At 57.5% G+C, this 19,095-nt stretch overlaps 1 protein-coding gene across 5 annotated transcripts in view; it reads left to right on the forward strand.

Moving 5' to 3' along the window:
* NADSYN1 (NAD synthetase 1) overlaps window positions 1-15,689 on the forward strand; it is a 28,642-nt gene extending 12,953 nt beyond the window's left edge. For 2 of the 5 annotated variants that reach the window (XM_040255300.1, XM_040255301.1), the window contains 14 exons: window positions 157-274; window positions 1,041-1,172; window positions 5,610-5,684; window positions 6,507-6,631; window positions 7,441-7,489; window positions 8,242-8,344; window positions 8,796-8,964; window positions 10,134-10,269; window positions 11,088-11,194; window positions 11,749-11,880; window positions 12,225-12,294; window positions 12,567-12,695; window positions 13,366-13,542; window positions 15,395-15,689. In XM_040255300.1, the coding sequence (XP_040111234.1) occupies window positions 157-274; window positions 1,041-1,172; window positions 5,610-5,684; window positions 6,507-6,631; window positions 7,441-7,489; window positions 8,242-8,344; window positions 8,796-8,964; window positions 10,134-10,269; window positions 11,088-11,194; window positions 11,749-11,880; window positions 12,225-12,294; window positions 12,567-12,695; window positions 13,366-13,542; window positions 15,395-15,445 (1,573 nt within the window). In that variant the 3' untranslated portion in view covers window positions 15,446-15,689. Of the gene's footprint in view, window positions 1-156; window positions 275-1,040; window positions 1,173-5,609; window positions 5,685-6,506; window positions 6,632-7,440; window positions 7,490-8,241; window positions 8,345-8,795; window positions 8,965-10,133; window positions 10,270-11,087; window positions 11,195-11,748; window positions 12,295-12,566; window positions 12,696-13,365; window positions 13,543-15,394 lie in introns of all 5 variants that reach the window. The other 3 variants (XR_005723599.1, XR_005723600.1, XR_005723598.1) reach the window with 3 other exon arrangements.
* Window positions 15,690-19,095: the final 3,406 nt, after the last annotated feature.

The following is a 19,095-nucleotide window of genomic DNA, read 5'->3' on the forward strand; positions in this document are numbered from 1 at the left end:
TGCCTCCTGATCCCCATCCTTGCAGGGCCTAGGGGGCTGGGGGTTTGCAGCCATCTTGGCGTCTCAGCCCGGGGCAGGGAAGACACCCCAGGAGCTGTGGGGCTGGGTGGGCGGGCTGGGACACGAGTCTCTTCTCTCCGACCCCTCTGCCTGAAGCCCGCACGTGGACATGGGCCTGGACGGCGTGGAGATCTTCACCAACGCCTCGGGCAGCCACCACGTGCTGCGCAAAGCCCACGCCCGGGTGGACCTGGTGACCATGGCGACCAGCAAGGTGGGCAGCGGCAGGGACGCTGGCGCATGTCTGTCTCATGCACGTGGGACCCCGGAACCCAGCGCAGGGCGAGGCCTGAGCGCGAGGCTGCTCGGCGTTCCTCCTGGGTCCGGCCGTGGCTGACCGGCCCCTGTGGCCCCCTCTCCTGGGCCCCACGTCCGTGACCTCATTTAATGGTGGGAAGCTCCCTATGAGGCGGGTGCTGTTGCCACCTCCGCTCTCTGGAGCAGGGCAGCCAGCATGTGACTGTCAAGTGGCCCCTGGCCTCACACCCCAGCCATGCAGCTCCGGGGCTCTCAACCATCACAGTGGTCTCGGGACGAGTGACCGGGAATCAGGACCCTGTTGGCACCACAGCCGGGCATGGGAAATGCCCACGAGTCCGCCACTCTTGTGGACAGCGTGGCCCCAGGGGCCGTGTCTGCTCATTCCGGGGGCAGAATCTCGGCTTCGTAATCCAGCGAGTTGCCTTCTCCAAAGTTCCATCTCTCCTCCCTTCTGGGGGAGGTGACAGCGCCTGCCTTGGAGGGTTGTTGGGGGTGAGAGTAGACGCTCTGTGTGACGCCTGGTGCCTTGCGAAGTCGAGGGCGTCATAGCTGCGGGGACTTCCCTGGAGGCGTGTGTTTTATTGGCTGGAGTTGGGGCACTGATTATTAGTACAGCAGAGTTGCAGGGCTGGAGGCCTGAAGCTTCACGTTTGGGCCGGCAGAGGGTGAAGGTAGGTCGGGGATCAGAGCTGACCACTGCTGTCGCCTGTGTTTTCCAGAACGGCGGGATCTACTTGCTGGCCAATCAGAAGGGCTGTGATGGGGACCGGCTGTACTACGATGGCTGTGCTCTCATAGCCATGAACGGCAGCATCTTTGCCCAGGGGTCCCAGTTCTCTCTGGATGATGTGGTACGAGCTGGCCCGAGCAATGGCGGGAGGGTCTCATTCAGAGGCTGTGTTCTCTGGTCTCCCCGTAACCCAGGACCTGATGTGCCCGCCCTGGGAGGGATCCTATGGGATTTGATTGCTTCCTCTTCACCTCCTTGGTGGGGTGAGGGTTTCCTACCCTGAGGTTATGGGGACACCCCCACACAGTGAACTGGACAGATGGGTTCACGGCGGGCTGTCAGCCCTGCATGCCCTGGAGGTCCCCGCGAGGCTGCAGTGGAGCTGAAGGAGAGGCCCAGAGCTGCGGGAGAGGGGACTTGGTGCTGACCAAAGTGTGGGTGGCCCCTGGCTCCAGGGAGGATGGGATGGGCTTGCGGGAGAATCCCACGGCTGGCAGGGAGCTGGAGCCGGTCCCAGGAATAAGCAGACACCGCACAGGGTCCAGAGATAAGGGGGTCATTTGGGAAGAGCAGAGCAGGGAAGAGCCTTACAGGTGGGCCCTCGGAGGGATTCCCCCAGAGGTCAAGGCAACACAAGCTGGAATCAAGATTGCCAGGAGAAATATCAATAACCTCAGATATGCAGATGACACCACCCTTATGGCAGAAAGTGAAGAGAAACTAAAGAAAGAGCCTCTTGAAAGTGAAAGAGGAGGGTGAAAAAGTTGGCTTAAAGCTCAACATTCAGAAAACTAAGATCATGGCATCCGGTCCCATCACTTCATGACAAATAGAAGGGGTAGAAATGGGAACAGTGAGAGAATTTATTTTGGGAGGGGCTTCAAAATCACTGCAGATGGTGAGTGCAGCCATGAAATCAAAAGATGCTTGCTCCTTGGAAGAAAAGCTATGACCAACCTAGACAGCTTATTAAAAAGCAGCGCTTTGCCAGCAAAGGTCCATGTAGTCAAAGCTATGGTTTTTCCAGTGGTCATGTGTGAATGTGAGAGTTGGAGTATAAAGAAAGCTGAGCACTGAAGAATTGATGCTTTCGGGCTGTACTGTTGGAGAAGACTCTTGAGAGTCCCTTGGACTGCAAGGAGATCCAACCAGTCAATCCTAAAGGAAATCAGTCCTGAATATTCATTGAAAGGACTGATACTGAAGCTGAAGCTCCAATCCTTTGGCCCCCTGATGAGAAGAGCCGACTCATTAGAAAAGACCCTGATGCTGGAAAATCCCACGGACAGAGGAGCCTGGTGGGCTGCAGTCCATGGGGTCGCACAGAGTCGGACACGACTGAGCGACTTCACTTTCACCTTTCACTTTCATGCACTGGAGAAGGAAATGGCAACCCACTCCAGTGTTCTTGCCTGGAGAATCCCAGGGACAGGGGAGCCTGGTGGGCTGCCGTCTATGGGGTCGCAAAGAGTTGGACACGACTGAAGCGACTTAGCAGCAGAGAAGGGGATGACAGGGGACAAGATGGTTGGATGGCATCACCGACTCAATGAACATGAGTCTGAGCAAGCTGTGGGAGATGGTGAAGGACAGGAAGGCCTGGTGGGCTGCAGTCCACGGGGTCACAAAGAGTCAGACACGGCTGAGTGACGGAGCTCCAGCAACAAGGCAACACATGCCACCTGTGGGCCCTGCCTCCCCCCACCACCCCGGTTCCGGAAGCAGGACTGGAGACCTCCCCCGCCCTCCTTGGTGGCGAGGCCCCATTCCGGGGGCTCCTCTGGTCTCACTGAACCGATGACCAGCTCGGGGGATGGGAGACACGTCCCCCCATGGGATCATGACTTCACTGGGGCCACAAATATGAAAACCACAGCCGTCTGCTTCTAAAGACACATATTAACATGGGTGTAGAGCCTTCCCACGTGATTGAATGTTAGTTTCCTTCACAGAGAGAATAACACAAGATGAAAAGCTCCTTGTAAAGAACTGTGTCCCCTTCACGGGTCACAGCCTTGTCATGGTGGAGGGGCTTCCATAACTCCATGAAGCTATGAACCATACCGTGCAGGGCCACTCAGGACAGATGGGTCATAGTGAGAGCTGGACCATAAGGAAGGCTGAGTGCCAGAGAATTGATGCTTTCAAATTGTGGTGCTGGAGAAGATTCTTGAGAGTCCCTGGGACAGCAAGGAGATTAAACCAGTCAATCCTAAAGGAAATCAACCCTGAGTATTCATTGGAAAGATTGAAGCTGAAGCTGAAGCTATTTTGGCCACCTGATGGGAAGAGCCAACTCATTGGAAAAGACCCTGATGCTGGGAAAGATACAGGGCAGGAGGAGAAGGGGATGACAGAAGATGATATGCTTAGATAGCATCACCGACACAATGGACCTGAGTTTGAGCAAATTCTGGGAGATGGTGAAGGACATGGAAGCCTGGCGTGCTGCAGTCCACGGGGTCGCAGAGTCGGACACAACTTAGCGATTGAACAACAAAGAATTGTGTGGCTCTCGAGAGTTTTTTAAGCATCCAAGAAAGAAAATGACTGTTATTGCCCCCAAATGGGAATCGATTCCAAATCTGCAAACGCAATACAAAGTAACTTTCGGTTCTGCCAGAAAGAGTTGCCTTGACTGGGCTCAGGCGGCCAGTACTGGCTTCACACGGTATCTCTCATCCTGTCTTTTCGGGGTTTTTGGAAACAACTGTTGGAAATGTTTGTTCACAGAAGCAGGTAGTAGCAGGAGAAAAAAAAAAGGTTTCTGGGGCTTTCTCTGCCAGAGCAAGACAAGCGGGTGTCTCTGAACAAGGATTTCTCCAGGGCCCCCTGATGCAATGTCTGTTTCTTCACCTGTTGTTTCACGTACTCGTGCGGTCTCACTGGGGTTGTCGGCAAGGAGGTGGTTATGAAATCAAACTTCGGTTTGAGAATGGACTGAGGAAAGGAGCCTTGGAACGAATTCATGGTATTTCTTGCTCAGAGCGAAGCCCAGGGGTTGGCAGTCTGGCCCTAGCAGCTGGAAGAAGCCACCTCCCTGCAAATGGTCCCCAGACCATGGGGACCCTGATCCTGCCTTCCCGGTGGGAATGAGCATGGTCCCCAGACCTTGCCTTCCAGGTGGCGGGGTCCCCAGAGGCCTCCTGCTGTTCGGTGGTAACCTTGATTAAGACGGAAGGCCTCTGAAGGCGAAGATGAAGTCCATGCAGACGGCCAGCACTCGTCTGCTCCGGACACGCCTCAGTGCAGGCGCGCTTGGCCAGGACTCTCGACCAGACGTCCAGGCCGCAGGCACCTTGTGGTGGGACTGACTGGGAGTGAGTTTCGGGGACCACCTATACCTGGATGAGCAGGTGTGCAGGCGGCTGCAGCTTCCAGGCCCCCCAGGAGCCCCCATTTCAGCGATTGTTTACCACACTATGACCTGGGGACCGTTTCCCCACACCCCCGGGGGGCCCTTGAGCCAGAGTTCTCTGATTTGAGTGTTCCTGGTGGAAGTGGCATCACCGCCTTGGGGTGGGGGCAGTGCCCTTCAGTTCTGCCACCTCTTTCGTCTGTGGAACTTCTCGAGGGCACGTGCTTCTCATGGCCTCGACTCCGCCTTTGTGTGAAGCTAACTTAGTTCCAGGAAAAGTGGACTGGGGCCTTCCTCTCAGGAAGGACTCACTCCTCTGGGGTCTTCCCAATTTCTGTGGCTTCGTCAGGAGCAGCCTGGTGGCTTCAGTGAGCAGCACTTGGGAAATGACAGAAGAACTAGCAGATGTGGGAGTTCTCTGTCCTCTGTCTCTCCACAGACGTTTCTCTCTTGCGTTAGGCTCGGTGTTGGCATAGACAGCTGCCCACGGCCAGCAGCAGGAGCAGGGGCCCGGCCGCCCTGGGTCCCCCTCAGAAGTAGTTCCTGCTGTCCTGCACCTGCACGTATGGGACGGTACCCTAGTAGTATGATCTGATTAGCATTTTTTTCATAAAGAAAGGAGTAATATCTCTGAGTTAAAACTTTTCTATTTTCTGCTATTGTTTGCACGTGGCAGAACCTCCATCTCATCTGGACTCAAAGGCAATGAAGCGTCATGTCCCAGAACACATGCAGCACATCTGGGCGGGGACCTTTGTGTGATGATTGTGGGGCTCTGGCTCCATCCCTCTGTCTCTCCAGCTGGGCCTTCCTCTGCGCAGGCATCATTGTCAGTCGCCTCATGGTCACAGCATGGCTGCAGCAGCTCCAGCCATCCCATCTTCATACAACCACATTCAAAGGCAGAAAGAGGGCCTTTACTCGCCCTGTGTCTTTTTAAGAAACTTTCTCAAAAGCCCCCAGCAGACATTTATTGTGCCTTATCAGAAGGTGTGTCAATTCAGTAGAAGTTCTGGTGGCAATGACAAGAGGGAAGGGCTTTGGGTGGGCCACACCATTGGTGCTCCCCTCTCCCCAGGCCCCTAGTCCCTGCCTTAGGAGGCGGGACTCATTGTGTATAACGTGGCATACTTATGAAAACAGGTGCGTGAGGGAAAAAAATAGGAAATCATGATTTTTATTGGAAACTCCCTTCTCTAGGAAGTGCTCACTGCCACGTTGGATTTGGAGGACATCAGAAGCTACAGGGCAGAGATTTCATCTCGAAACCTGGCGGTAAGCGATTATAAACACACCCATAGGATGCTCATCAAAGACGGAGACATTTTTTTAACAATAGCTTCATTGAAATGTCATTCCCATACCCTGTAATTCACTGATCTCAGCGCAAGATGCATTGGTCTTTAGTATATTTGTGGAGTTGAGCAGCGTCACCACCATCAGGGTCAGAATGTTATCTCCTGAAAGAAACCTGGACCCACGAGTTCTCACTCCTCGTTCACCTCCCCCAGGGCCCCTGGCAACCACGGTCTGCGTTGACTATGGATTTGCCAATTCTGGACGTTTCATATAAGTGGAATCATAATATGTGGCCTTTTGCAACTGCCTTCTTTCCCTGAGGATGGTGTTTTGTGGCTCATCCGTGCTGAGGCGTGTGTTAGTTCTTCATCCCTCTGTATGGCTGCCCGGATAGTGCACACACATCCATTCACCTGTCGGAGGACATTTGGACCGTTTCTGCTCTGCCCATGATGAATGGTGCTGCTGTGGGCATGTGCCAGGCGTCTGTGAGGGCATGTTTGCGTGTCTTCTGTTATCTACCTGGGACTGGCCTGTGGGGTCCTGAGGTGATTCTCAGTTTAATTGTGGGAGGTCCTGCCAGACCGTCCTCAGTCACTGCTCCATCTCGCGTGCCCCCAGCGCTGTGCAAGGGCTCCAGTTCCCCACATCCCACCAGCGTTTGCTACATCCATCCGTGTCCTGGCCATCCTGGTGGCTGTGAAGGGTCCCCACCGGGATTCTGAGCTGTGTAGCATAACCCTACAGTCATCCTGGGGACCTGTATGGGTTCAGGCCCTCAGGGAGTGTCCTTCCCAGGCCAGCAGGGTGAGCCCCTACCCCCGCGTAAAGGTGGATTTCGCCCTCTCCTGCCACGAGGACCTGCTGGAGCCCGTGTCTGAGCCCATCGAGTGGAAATACCACAGTCCCGCCGAGGAGATCAGGTGGGGCTGTTGGTGTGCAGGGGAGGGGGGTAGAGGAGGGTCTGGGGGCTCAGATGGTAAAGAATCCATCTGTAATGCGGGAGACTGGGGTTCGCTCTCTGGGTCGGGAAGATCCCCTGGAGAAGGGCATGGGAACCCACTCCTTCTTGCCTGGAGAATCTCATGGACAGAGGGGCCTGGCGGGCTACAGTCCACGGAGTTGCAAAGAGTCGGACACGACTGACCGACCGACACACTGTCCTTCCCAGGACACTCCCTCCATCCCCTGCTGCATTGCCAAGTGGCTGCTTGGGGGCTTTGCACCCTGGTCTCCAGGGCCTGCAGTCGACACTGTAACTAGACCACAGGCCCCACGCCCAGCCCTGCCCACCTTGCCCTGGGCCCTCGACACTGTAACTAGACCGCTGGCCCCACACCCAGCCCTGCCCACCTTGCCCTGGACCCTCGACACTGTAACTAGACCACAGGCCCCACGCCCAGCCCTGCCCACCTTGCCCTGGGCCCTCAACACTGTAACTAGACCACAGGCCCCACGCCCAGCTCTGCCCACCTTGTCCTGGGCCCTTGGGCATGGAGACACCGTGCCTGCTTTTCTGTGTCTCCATTTCCCCCACGGGACCATGATAGCACCTACCTCCTGGGGCTGCTCTGAGGCTTCAGAAGCACTCATTCCCTCGAAAGGCTGAAAGCAGCCGGGGGCAGCGTGCTGATGCCACTCACCAGCCCTGCATCCACCTGGGCACCTGCCCCCAGGTGAGCTGCAAACCAGGGCAGCGCCTCGCCAACCTCACACTTCCCACTGTTCCCAGCCTGGGACCCGCGTGCTGGCTCTGGGACTTCTTAAGACGCAGCCGACAGGTAAGGCACCGGGGGGTCTGGCCAGCCCCCTTCAATCCTTCTGCGCTGGGTTTGCGTTTGACTCTGTGGTGTGCCAGTGACTTTTTTTTTTGAAGACTTATTTATTTAATTTGCTTTCTGACTGTGGTGGGCCTTTGTTGCTGCGCACAGGCTTTCTTTAGTTGCCATGAGTGGGGGCTACTCTCTGGTTGCGTGCATGGGCTTCTCACTGCGGCGGCCGGGGCTCAAGGCACACAGGCTGCAGTCATTGCGGCTCCTGGGCTCTCGAGTGTGAGCTCAGTAGTTGCGGCACACGGGTTTAGTTGCTCTGCGGCAGGTGGAATCCGCCCAGACCAGGGATCAAACCAGGGTCCCTTGCATTGCATGACAGATTCTTAACTACTGGATCACCCGGGAAGCCCTGACCGGTGTTTCTTAATGCAAACATGTCCTGACTCTGCCTCAGTCAGGAGCCTCGGCTACCCTGGCCAAGGGCGCCCTGAGGTTTGGCTCCGTGTTTGAGGTCCTGTCTGATGACCCCGAGTTACAAGACTTCCTGCCTAGTGGTGTGATTGTGCACGTCTGTAATTCGCGGCGGAGACACAGCCTTGGGCCCTCCACGGTGGCGCTCCCTTTGCTTTGTGGAGTGTAGAGGGCGCCCTTCTCCTCCCCCGGGGAGGGCACTTTGTGGGCGCTCGTTTTTGCTGGGGGAGCCGGGCTCACTGCTGTGCGCGAGGCTCCGCTCACGCCGCCATCTGGTTGGCCTGTTCCAGGCGGGGTTCTTCCTTCCCCTGAGCGGTGGGGTGGACAGCGCGGCCACCGCCTGCCTGGTCTATTCCATGTGCCTCCAGGTCTGCGAGGCTGTGAAGCGTGGAAGTAGGTGACGCCTGGGGCCCGAGCAGGTTCCGGGGGGGCTCAGCCTGCGGGAGGAGCAGAGGGGCAAACCCAGCTAACTCAGCATTGTGGTGGGGGCATGCTCAGATATTCCAGCATCACCCCAAGTCCCGGGGCCCAGGCACAGCAAGGCCGCTGAAGTCCCTTCCAGGGCCTCGGGCCCTCGTGGCTGGGTCCGGCAAGCCCACAGGGTACCTGCTGCTGCTGCTGTGTGTTGGCAGCCTGACCGGGAGGGAAGAACAGGGCCCTGGGGTCAGGCCAGCCCAGGTTCCCACCCTGCCGCCATGAGGGGCAACGTCGGTCATTCCTGAAGTGTCCGCAGCTGAGAAACAGGCACTGTGGTGCCATCCAGCTAGACTGCCAGGCAGTAGGGAGGAACCGGGTGGTGCAGGCGCCGGCACACAGCACGTGCCCTCTGTCCCACGGGTTTCAGATCCAGGGGTGCTGGCCGACGTCCGAACCATCGTGAACCAGCCCAGCTACACCCCCCAGGACCCCCGGGAGCTCTGCAGCCACGTCCTGACCACCTGCTACATGGCCAGCGAGAACTCCTCCCAGGAGACCTGCGACAGGGCCCGAGAGCTGGCCGAGCAGATTGGAAGGTAGCTGGTCCCTGGTGTCGGGCCTGGCTGGCTGACGGGGACCGTGGGAAGCTCCCCCCGAGACCCCATTTGTGGGTCACTGAGCACCCCAGAGGCGAGCAGCTTTCCCATCAGCTTTACTCCCAGATCTTCTCCATGCCTGAGATCGCCCCTTCCCCTAAGTCCTTCCCAGGAGCAGGCTGATGCACTCCAGGTGGGAGCACGGAGCCCCTCGCCCCTCCGGGGGTGCTGCCCCCTGCCCTCCTCTGCCTCCCTCGGAGGCCACTGTACCAGACGCAGGTGCAGGGTGGGGCCTCTCTCTGTTCAGGGAGACTTGGTTCCATTCAGAACATTCCATCTGTTCTGCTTCCAAAGGAAAAATAAGAAGCTGCCCATTCTGTAAGCAGAGCTCAGCTAAAAGCTGCCCCCACCCCGCAATCCTGCTCCCAGATGCCCAAAGGGATTGAAAGCAAAGAAATGAGCAAGTATTCACACATTCGTGTCCACGCAGCATAGTCACAGCTCACATGTCATCAGCAGTTGAGGAGAGAAACACGATGTGGTCTGTTCGCGCACAGGGGTGCTTCTCAGCCTTAAAAAGGAAGGAAGCGCTGACACAGGCTGCCGCCTGCGTGAACCCGGAAGCATTAGGTTCAGTGAAAGAAGCCAGACACGAAGGGACAGATACTGTGTGATCCCATTTCCACGAAATGTCCAGAACAGGCCAATCTCAGGGCCTCCCCGGTGGCTCACTGGTGACGAACCCGCCTCCCAGTGCGGGAGACGGAAGGGGTGCAGGTTCGATCCCTGGGTTGGGAAGATCCTCTGGAGAAGGAAACAGCAACCCACTCCAGTATTTTTGCCTGGAAAATTCCGTGGACAGAGGAGCCTGGCCAGGCTACGGTCACTGGGGTCACAAAGAGTCAGACACGACGGAGCGCGCATGCACACACACACACACACACAGAAAGGGTGTCCTTGGTCGCCAGGGGCTGGAAGAGCAGGGGGTTGGGGAGGGACCCTCGCGGACACAGGTCTCCTTCTGGGCTGATGGAGGGCTCTGGAGCTGGAGGTGGTGGCGGTGCATCGTGAATGTCCTCAGCGCTGCTGGACGGGGCCCTCAAAGACGGCAAGCTCCGTGCCCCGTGTGTGTGCTTCGCTGTCTGAATGCCTGCCTGTTCTCCTTCCAGCCACCACATCGGCCTCCACATTGACCCGGTGGTCAAGGCCCTCGTGGGCCTCTTCAGCCTAGTGACGGGTGCGAGCCCTCGGTTTGCGGTTCACGGAGGGAGCGACCGGGAGAACCTGGCTCTGCAGAATGTCCAGGTGTGCCCCACACCTTGCCTGCAGGCGCCTCGCCCGCACGCAGGGACCGCAGGCGCCTCGCCCGCACGCAGGGACCGCAGGCGCCTCGCCCGCTCGCAGGGACTGCAGGGAACCCAGGGGCGGACAGCACGGGGGTCCACAAGCAGCCCGCCTCTTAGAGACGCAGAGCAGGCAGCCTCGTGGACGAGGATGAGGCTCTCGTGTGTGTGCGTGAGAGGTGCGGCCGGGGGGGCGGGTACGAGGGTGAGAGTGTGCACAGGTGTGTACACAAGAATAAGTAAGTGTGCAAGAGCAGGGGGCGGTGCATCTGAGAGCGTGCGTGTGTGGGGATGCAAGCACGTGACTGTGTGTGTGAGTGTGCATCAGCGTGAGAGTCTGTGAGCATGAGATATGAGTGTGTCCACGTGTGTGTGTCCTCTGCGTCTTCAGGGACCGGCTACAGGGGAGCTGGACCCTGGGTGGTCCGTGCAGGAAGAGGGGGCGTGGGCCGCATCTGCTGGGGTCTACCCTGTCTCCGTCTCCTTCCTGGGGTTGCTGGTGGCCTTCCCCGGGGGTGCAGGGACTGGCTGGAGCGGTCGAGGTCTCTCCCACTGGCCTTGCAGCTCAGTCTCCCCGCTGCCCAGCTCTCATCTCAGGCCCTGGTCCCTCCCTGCTGAGTGCAGGAGCCCCTCGGGGGAGGGCCCAGGGGCTCCGGGACTCTGGCCGCTAGAAGCTCCTGCATCACTTAAGCGTCCCTGCTCTCCAAGGTGTGGGGAGGTGGTGTTAGCGCGCATCCCCCAGCCCCGGCCGGCACGGTGATGCGCCCTCCTGTGGGCCAGGCGCGGGTCAGGATGGTCGTCGCCTACCTCTTCGCTCAGCTGAGCCTCTGGTCTCGCGGCGCCCCCGGCGGGCTTCTCGTACTCGGGTCCGCCAACGTGGACGAGAGGTGTGTGTGGCCCCCAGCCTGGAGGAGACCCCGCTCCACCAGGCCACTCCTGTGGGTGTGTGCCCCGCTCCCTCCGCCTCTGCTCTGGGTGCACCTTTGGGAGCAGTTGAGGGGCGGAAGAGGCACAGGGGTCAGATGAAAATGGCCATCTCTTCTGGCCTGGACATCCTGACCCTTGCCACAGACCGGACCCTGTTTGTACCATCAGCCATCCTTTTTAACGGGACAGGGAGTAACCTTACACCCACCTCGAAGTTGGTTGAAGGAGCCCCACTCGGGGCTGGCACTGGTCATCCCCCAAACTGTGGCCCCTCTGGCTTGCTAGATACCCATCCTCGGCTATCCGCAGCACCTGCCCCTTCCCCAGTCTGCCCCAGCACATCAGACTTCAGACTTCTCCGAGACCCTTGAGTCTGCCGAGCTCTGGCTCCAGGGCCCCGGAAGAAAGCGTGTCCCGGCTCCCAGGGGCCAGATGGCCAGGCCCCCCAGGGTCTCAGAGTCTGCAGCTCCCAGGTCTGCTGCCTCAAAACCACCTGTCCTTTCTCCGGCTGCAGCCTCCTCGGCTACCTGACCAAGTATGACTGCTCCAGCGCCGACATCAACCCCATCGGTGGGATCAGCAAGACGGACTTGAGAGCCTTTGTCCAGCTCTGCGTGGAGCGCTTCCAGCTTCCTGCCTTGCAGAGGTGCGTGTGCACCCGCGAGGCCACGGCTGTGCCCCTGGGCCGCCGGGTACGCGTCTTCTCAGCACAGCCCCGGCCACTCTGCCCCCCCTCAGCCACCTTCCGTAGCACCCATCGCCTGATGGAAGCTGTCCGGCCTCCAGGGGCACTCAGGCCCCGAGACCAGGTACCTGCTTCCTTCCCATTGCTGCCACCCTGGCTATGGCCAGATCCGGTGGCCGCTGCCACCCTCTGCCCCTTGAGAGGCTGGAAAGTCGGCGCTTGCCCTGTCTCCACATTTGCATGATGTCTGTCGCGCTGACACCCTGTTAGCTGTTGTGACCGACCTCTGTGTGTCCTGACCGCAGCATCCTGGCAGCACCAGCCACAGCTGAGCTGGAGCCCTTGGCCCACGGACGGGTGTCCCAGACCGACGAGGTAACCCTGATGGCTTTGTCACCACACTTCCTCTGCCACCTCCCCACTCTGGGGCTCCCGAGCAACCGTGCTTCATCACTGGGGCCCCGGCTGGGAGTCCAGGGCTTAGTGTCATCCGTTGCTGACCTCTGATGTTCCATTCGGGTCTCTCGAGGTTGGGGCCGGGAGGAGGTGGGGGTGGGGTGCTTGGTTCCGTCTCCAGCAGAGGTTTTAGGCTGTCCCCCCAGCGCTGACCTGCTGTCACGCGTGAGGCATATCTCTTTCGTCCCCAGGAAGACATGGGGATGACGTACACGGAGCTGTCCGTCTATGGGAGGCTCCGGAAGATCGCCAAGACGGGCCCCTACAGCATGTTCTGCAAACTCCTCGACATGTGGAAGGACACCTGCTCGCCCCGACAGGTGAGGCGCCCGGCGTCTGCCGGGAGCCGGCGGGCGAGGTGCACCCGGCATCCACGGGGAGCCGGTGGGCGAGGCACCAGGCGTCCGCAGGGAGCCGGTGGGCAAGGTCACCTTGTGGGTGGGTTTGGCTCCGAATCAGGTGGCCACCGCGTGACTTTAGGGGGAGAGCACTCCGTAAGGAACCACGGCCCAGTTCTCAGCCCTCCCCCAGCCCTGGCTGAGCTTATCTGAGTGGGGCTGGACCCCGTCACAACACGCAAGCTCCTCCCCTCTTTGGGGGGCAGAGGGCAAACTCCGAGGTCAGAATATGGCTTCTTTTCCCCTAGTTGTCAGGCTCATTAGGGCTGAAGCCCATAGACAAGGCAGTCCCTGCAGAACCACCTGGAAGCTTCACGAAATAGCAATACATCTTCCTGGGACCCCTGCCCAGGTCTCCTGATACAGTTTCCAGGATGCTGGAGTCAGGAACCCCCATCCTTACAGCTCCAGTTCGCTGCTCTAGCCCAGGCAGCAGCATCGGTCCACTCCTGCCTTTGAGGAAGTCCCAAGGCAGCGCTCTGGGTGTGCTGGGGGGAGGCTGTTAACTGGCCTGCGCGATGCTGCTGAGAACGCCAGCGTGGGGGCTTCCCGACTTGCTAACACCAGGCCCTGTGCGCCCCTTGCCTCCCAGGTGGCTGACAAAGTGAAGCGGTTTTTCTCCAAGTATTCCATGAACAGACACAAGATGACCACACTGACCCCTGCGTACCACGCCGAGAGCTACAGCCCAGACGACAACAGGTTTGACCTGCGGCCGTTTCTGTACAACACCCGCTGGCCCTGGCAGTTCCGCTGCATCGAAAACCAGGTGAACTGGGGGAAATGGTGTCTCTCTGTCTTAAACATCGGTCAAGGGAGCTCGTCTCCTCCACCTGCTCGTCTCCACGGAGGACTGGAAAGCTTTTTAATGTTCAGTCACTCAGTCATGTCCGACTCTTTGTGACCCCAAGGACTGCAGCATGCCAGGCTTCCCTGTACATGGTTAATGTACATGGTGGCATTTTTTTTTTATTGTCCTGCTTTCTGCCAAGTGTCCAGGATGTTTCAGGTCCATCAGAGCTTGGCATGTGCTGTTTGGGGTGGTACTGAGAATGCTAAACTTAGCGGCTCCATCACACGGTCAGTGTGAGACCAACCACTGTGATTTCTAGATTACTGGGGCGTCCAACTGGCTTCTCATTGTCTGAACCATCTGTTTTTCCTTACTGATTAATAGTAGAATAAAGGAAGGAGAAACAAAATGAGTTTAATAGGCAAGTCTAGGTCCTTGCCTTTGCCGTGATGGAGGCAAGTTCGAGGCAGCCCCTCAAGACGGCTGATGAGTGAACACAGGATCCGTGAAAGTGATAAATGGTGATAATGTTGCCGAGTCCAAGCTCATCCTGCTTGATGCATGACAGTAAATCGAGAGATGAGTTGCTGAAACAAGGAATAGCGACTTTATTGGGAAAGCCAGTAGATCAAGAAGGTGGGGGACTCATGTCCCAAAGAACCATCTTGCCTGAGTTAGAATCCAGGCTCCTTTTATACTAAGAGTGGGGGAGCAGTCAAACACTTCTGGTTCCTGTTGGCTGCCTGAGTTAGAATCCAGGCTCCTTTTATACTAAGAGGTGGGGAGCAGTCAAACACTTGCTAGTTCCCTTTTTGCTTGTGGGGGACGGGCTCATTCCCTCCTCCCTTGCAGTCACTCACAGGTGGGTCTGTGTTTCCTGTGAATTAAACAAAGGTATTTCAGCTTGGCGCTCCTTACCTGGGGGGCAGGGTTCCCAGAGATGACCCTAACATATAATAGGCAACATCTCTTTAGGGCAGTGGTCCCCAACCTTTTCAGCACCAGGGATCAGTTTCACAAAAGACCGTTTTCCCAGGGGTGGGGAGCGGGGGAGATGGTTCAGGTGGTAATGTGAGTGATGAGGGGCAGATGAAGCTTCACTCGCTCACCCACCCACCGCTCAGCTCCTGCTGTGCAGCCTGGTTCCCAACAGGCCGTGGACTGGTGCCCGTCTATGGTCCGGGGGTTGGGGACCCCTGCTTTAGTGATAAATTGTAATACATCCCAAAGGTTCTTTCCTCTTACAATAAGAGCCGTGTTGAGCTGGAGGACCGTAGGGTTGGGCAGAAGGGAGCATCCACGAGGAGGTGATGTGCAGACTGAGATGGGAGCCAAGCAACCCTGCGCGGCCACGACCTTCCTCCAGGGGGTGTCAGGCCATGTCCAGAGACGGTTATCCCGCCTGGGATGAGGTCTGTACCCCCACATCTAGCAGAGTCCAGGGATGCTGCTGAGCAACCCACAGTGCCATGGACGCCCCCTCCCCACAAAGAACTAGTGAGGGGCGGGGCTTGGCTCCAGCCAAGATGCCCTCAGGCGTGGGGTTCAGAGACCGCAGCTGGAAGATCCACACATGCAGGAAAACAGCTCGGTGAAGATGGGCTTGCTGTGACCTTCTAGCACAGCAGTGACCCCTGTCCCCACCCCCACCCCTGGCCAGCACACGTCCTTCCGGACTCGGGATCCCCCCCAGGTCTCCTTCCCCTGCAGATGCAGTTTGCAGACCTGCTTTCTCAGTCCTGTGACTGTGACGCTTTTGGGGTAGATCGGTGCGTTTCAACAGCGTGGCTCTTCGGCCCTCGTGGTGACACCGCGTCTCCTCTTCCAGGTCCTCCAGCTGGAGGGGAGACAGCAGCAGGAGCTAGACGGCGTGGACTGAGGCTGGGCCCTGTGCAGAGGGCTCCCCGCCTGCCGGCGACCAAGAGCGGGAGTGGAGCCCCGTGTGATGTATTTCAAGGAGAGGGAGCCGTACAGTCTCGTTCCATTTTTAAAAAGGCTGAAAGAAAGAGGATGAGATTTGGCTTGAATTTTTAATTGAAATACATATTGTCGATTTACAGTGTTGTGTTCATTACTGCTGGACAGCTAAGTGATTCTGTTTTATATATATATGCATACTTTCATCTTTTTTTAAATATTCTTTTCTATTAGAGGAGATCATAGGATATCAAATACAGTTCTCGGTGCTGTACCGTAGGGCCTTGTTGTTTATCCGTTCTGAGAACACGTGTGAAAGTCTACATCTGCCGACCCCAGCCTCCCACTGCATCCTCCCCCGGGCCGCTCCCTGCCGGCTCCTGCAAGTCTGTTCTCTACATCTGTTCCTGTTTTCGCAGAGAGGCTCCTTTGTGTCGTAGTTTAGATTCCGCGTATAAGTGGTGTCGTATGGTGTTTGTCTTTCTCTGTCTGACTTCACTTAGTATGACGATCTCTAGGTCCATCCAGCTGCTGCACGTGGCATCCTTTCGTTCTTTTCTGCGGTGAGTAGTATCCCACTGTGTGTGTGCACCGCTTCTTCTTCATTCACTCATCTGCCCGTGGGCATCTAGGTCACTCCCATGTCCTGGCTATTGTGACTAGTGCTGCAGAGAACACTGGGGTACACGTGTCTTTTTGGATTAGAGTTTCCTCCAGATAAGGAGGCAGCAGAGGGTGAGATGGTTGGATGGCGTCACTGACTCAATGGACATGAGTTTGAGGAAACTCTGGGCGATATGAAGGACAAGGAAGCCTGGTGTGCTACAGTTCATGGGATTGCAAAGCGCTGGACACGACTCAGTGACAGAACAACAACCCATGAGCAGGATTGCTGGGTCAGATGGCAGCTCTATTTTTAGTTAGTTTTTTTTTTTTTTTTTTTTAAGGAACCTCCATATTGTCCTCCAGAGTGGCTGTACCAATTTCCATTCCCACCAACAGTGGAGGAGGGTTCCCTTTGCACCCCACAGAGGATGTGGTTTTAAACCCTCTTGAAGCCAGCACTGCCCCAGCCCCTCTGGCCCTTGTTTGGCCCCTGAGTCTCACCTGAGCTGCAGGAGAATTTTCCGGGCAGGGATGGAGGAGGCGCTGGGGGTGGAGGGTGGTTCTCGAGTGACTGTCCCCACCGGTCACCCGCCCTTGCAGCTTTGTGGTTTTGCAGAGCAGCCCTTTCCCCTTCTCTTCTGCCTTGCTCATGGTTCTTCTCACTGCAGACCAGCCTGTTTCCCTCAGTTCTGTTTCCTGCATGCATGCTCAGTTGCTCAGTCATGTCTGACTCTTTGCGACGCTATGGACTGTAGCCCGCCAGGCTCCTCTGTCCTTGGAGATTCTCCAGGCAAGAATGCTGGAGCGGGTTGCCATGCCCTCCCCCGGAGATCTTCCCGACCCTGCGTCTTTTATGTCTCCTTAATTGGCAGGGGGGTTCTTTACCACTAGTCCTGGTTTTTGTAACTGTCATTCTGAAGACCTCAACCTGCAGGAATGTAGGTCCTCCTGTAGCTTGTCTGGCACCACCAGGGAAGGCCTCTCATGTACCCGGGGCCAGGCTGTACAATCGTCATCCCTGACCCCGCCATGTGCTGCCCTAGGGAGAGACTTCTGGGGAGGCTGCTGTCCACTGTCCTTGCCAGCCTCCTCTGTCCATCTTGGTCTCACCGTCCTGGGGTGAGGCTGGTATAGGTGGGATCAGAGAGCTGGGTTCTGCTTGCTGGCCTTGTGGAAGGTCCAGCTTGGGTGTGAGCAATACAGCTCAGCCCCCGTTCTGCTGGAACCCCAGGACTTCCTGAGAATCCCCAGGAACATTTGCAAACTGCATCAGCATGAAGTTTCTACATGTGAGTTACCAAAAGACCTACCCGAGAAAAGAACCTGGCGAACAAAGAAAGAAATTTCTTGGCTGACATGCTGAGTCCAGAGGGAATGGCAGCTTCAGGCTTGGCTGGACCCGGGGTTTGTGCCACGTCATCGGAACTTGTTTCTCTCCTCCCCCGACCTTGCCTCTCAACGTGGGCTTCCTCCGTTCTCTGCATCATAACACTGCGACTCTGGTTGTACAGACTCCCAAGTTCAAGTCCAGCAGGAGACTGGCAAGTGCGTCGAGGGTTTCTTCAGAAGAAGCCCCGGATGAGCTCAGTTGGCTCATATGCCCATTTCTGAACTATTTAGCTGCCACCCCAAGGTCCTCCAAAGACCAGGAGGTGTTACAGAATTAGGAAAAGTAGATGGTGAGTTCTCCGAACAGGAACCCTGAGGCCCTGGCCTGGGCCCCGGCTCTGGATGATGGCTCCCTGGACTTACGTCCACATTTCCCGCTGATGCGCCTGCAGACCCTGGGCCGCACAGCAGGCGCACAGGCCTTTCCTCACCTCCCCACCGTGGCGGCAACACCTGGGGCACGCTAAGAAGTCTCCACCGCAGGTGTGGGCCGAGGGGAGGAGACAGGGCACGCTGCCCTCTTTCCCCGAAGGCTGCCTCCATCTGCATGTCTCCCACCCCGGGATCCAGAGCCCCTCCTGCAGCCACGGGGGCAGAATGCCCACTCCTCCCACACCCCACCAAGGGCCACAAGTTTGGGATGTAAAGTCACCTGACATAAAGACAGCATATTATGCAACCATGAGAAGCCATGTCCTGCCCACCGTCTCCAGCCCCTGTTCTAGGAGAGTCTTGGCCTTGTTGAGCCAAATCCCAGGGCTACAGGCTGAATGTTCACACCCCCCAAAACTCACGTGTGGAAACCCTGTCCCTGCATGTGATGATGTTAGAGGAGAGGCCTCTGGGAGGTGATGAGGGCCTGTGTGTGGAGCCCCATGAAGGAGACCGGGGTCCTTATAGAGGCCCCAGAGAGCCCCCGGCTCCAGTGAGAAGTCACCAGACCGACCCAGAGGAGGGCCTTCCCCGCACCCTGCTGGACCTGGTCTTGACTCCCAGCCTCCAGAGCTCTGAACTGTGCAGTTTTGTTCACGGGTCGCCAAATCTGTGATATGCGTTATAGCAGTGCACGTGTACTAAGACCCCATGAAGGTGTTTTTCCTGAAACACAGCAACAGTCTGTTCATAAAAGGAGAATGCAGTCCTTCGCCTTCAGCAGACTCTAGAAAGAAAGCAAAACTGGTCAAAGGTAGGTGATGTGGCCCAGTTATACTGATGAGTATTTTCCTAATTCAAGGATGGTTTGGGGGACATGGCCAGTCAGCAATGAGTGGGTCCGATGCAGGCAGTCCTCCCTGACCACCTGGGTCTCATCCCAGCCTAGGCCCTTCGCTGGTGGAGATACAGATAAACTCAAGATAACGTGACCACGGGGTTCAGCGGTGGAGGGGTGACGGCTCACACCAGGCTGTCAGCTTCTGGGATGGCTGTCACCTGGGGTGATGGGCAGGCCCCGCAGTGCAGGTGTCAACACCCCCCGCTGTTCCTGGGAGGACAGGCACCTTGCTGACGCCCCGGGGAGAAGAGTCCTCCTGTCTGCCACCCTGGCCCCTGCATACCCCCAGGGAGAAGAAGCCTCCTGTCTCCCACCTGCAGCCCTGCAGCCCCCTTGAGGCCACG

Source organism: Oryx dammah, unplaced genomic scaffold (assembly GCF_014754425.2).
Source record: "Oryx dammah isolate SB20612 unplaced genomic scaffold, SCBI_Odam_1.1 HiC_scaffold_15, whole genome shotgun sequence".
NCBI classification, from domain to species: domain Eukaryota; kingdom Metazoa; phylum Chordata; class Mammalia; order Artiodactyla; family Bovidae; genus Oryx; species Oryx dammah.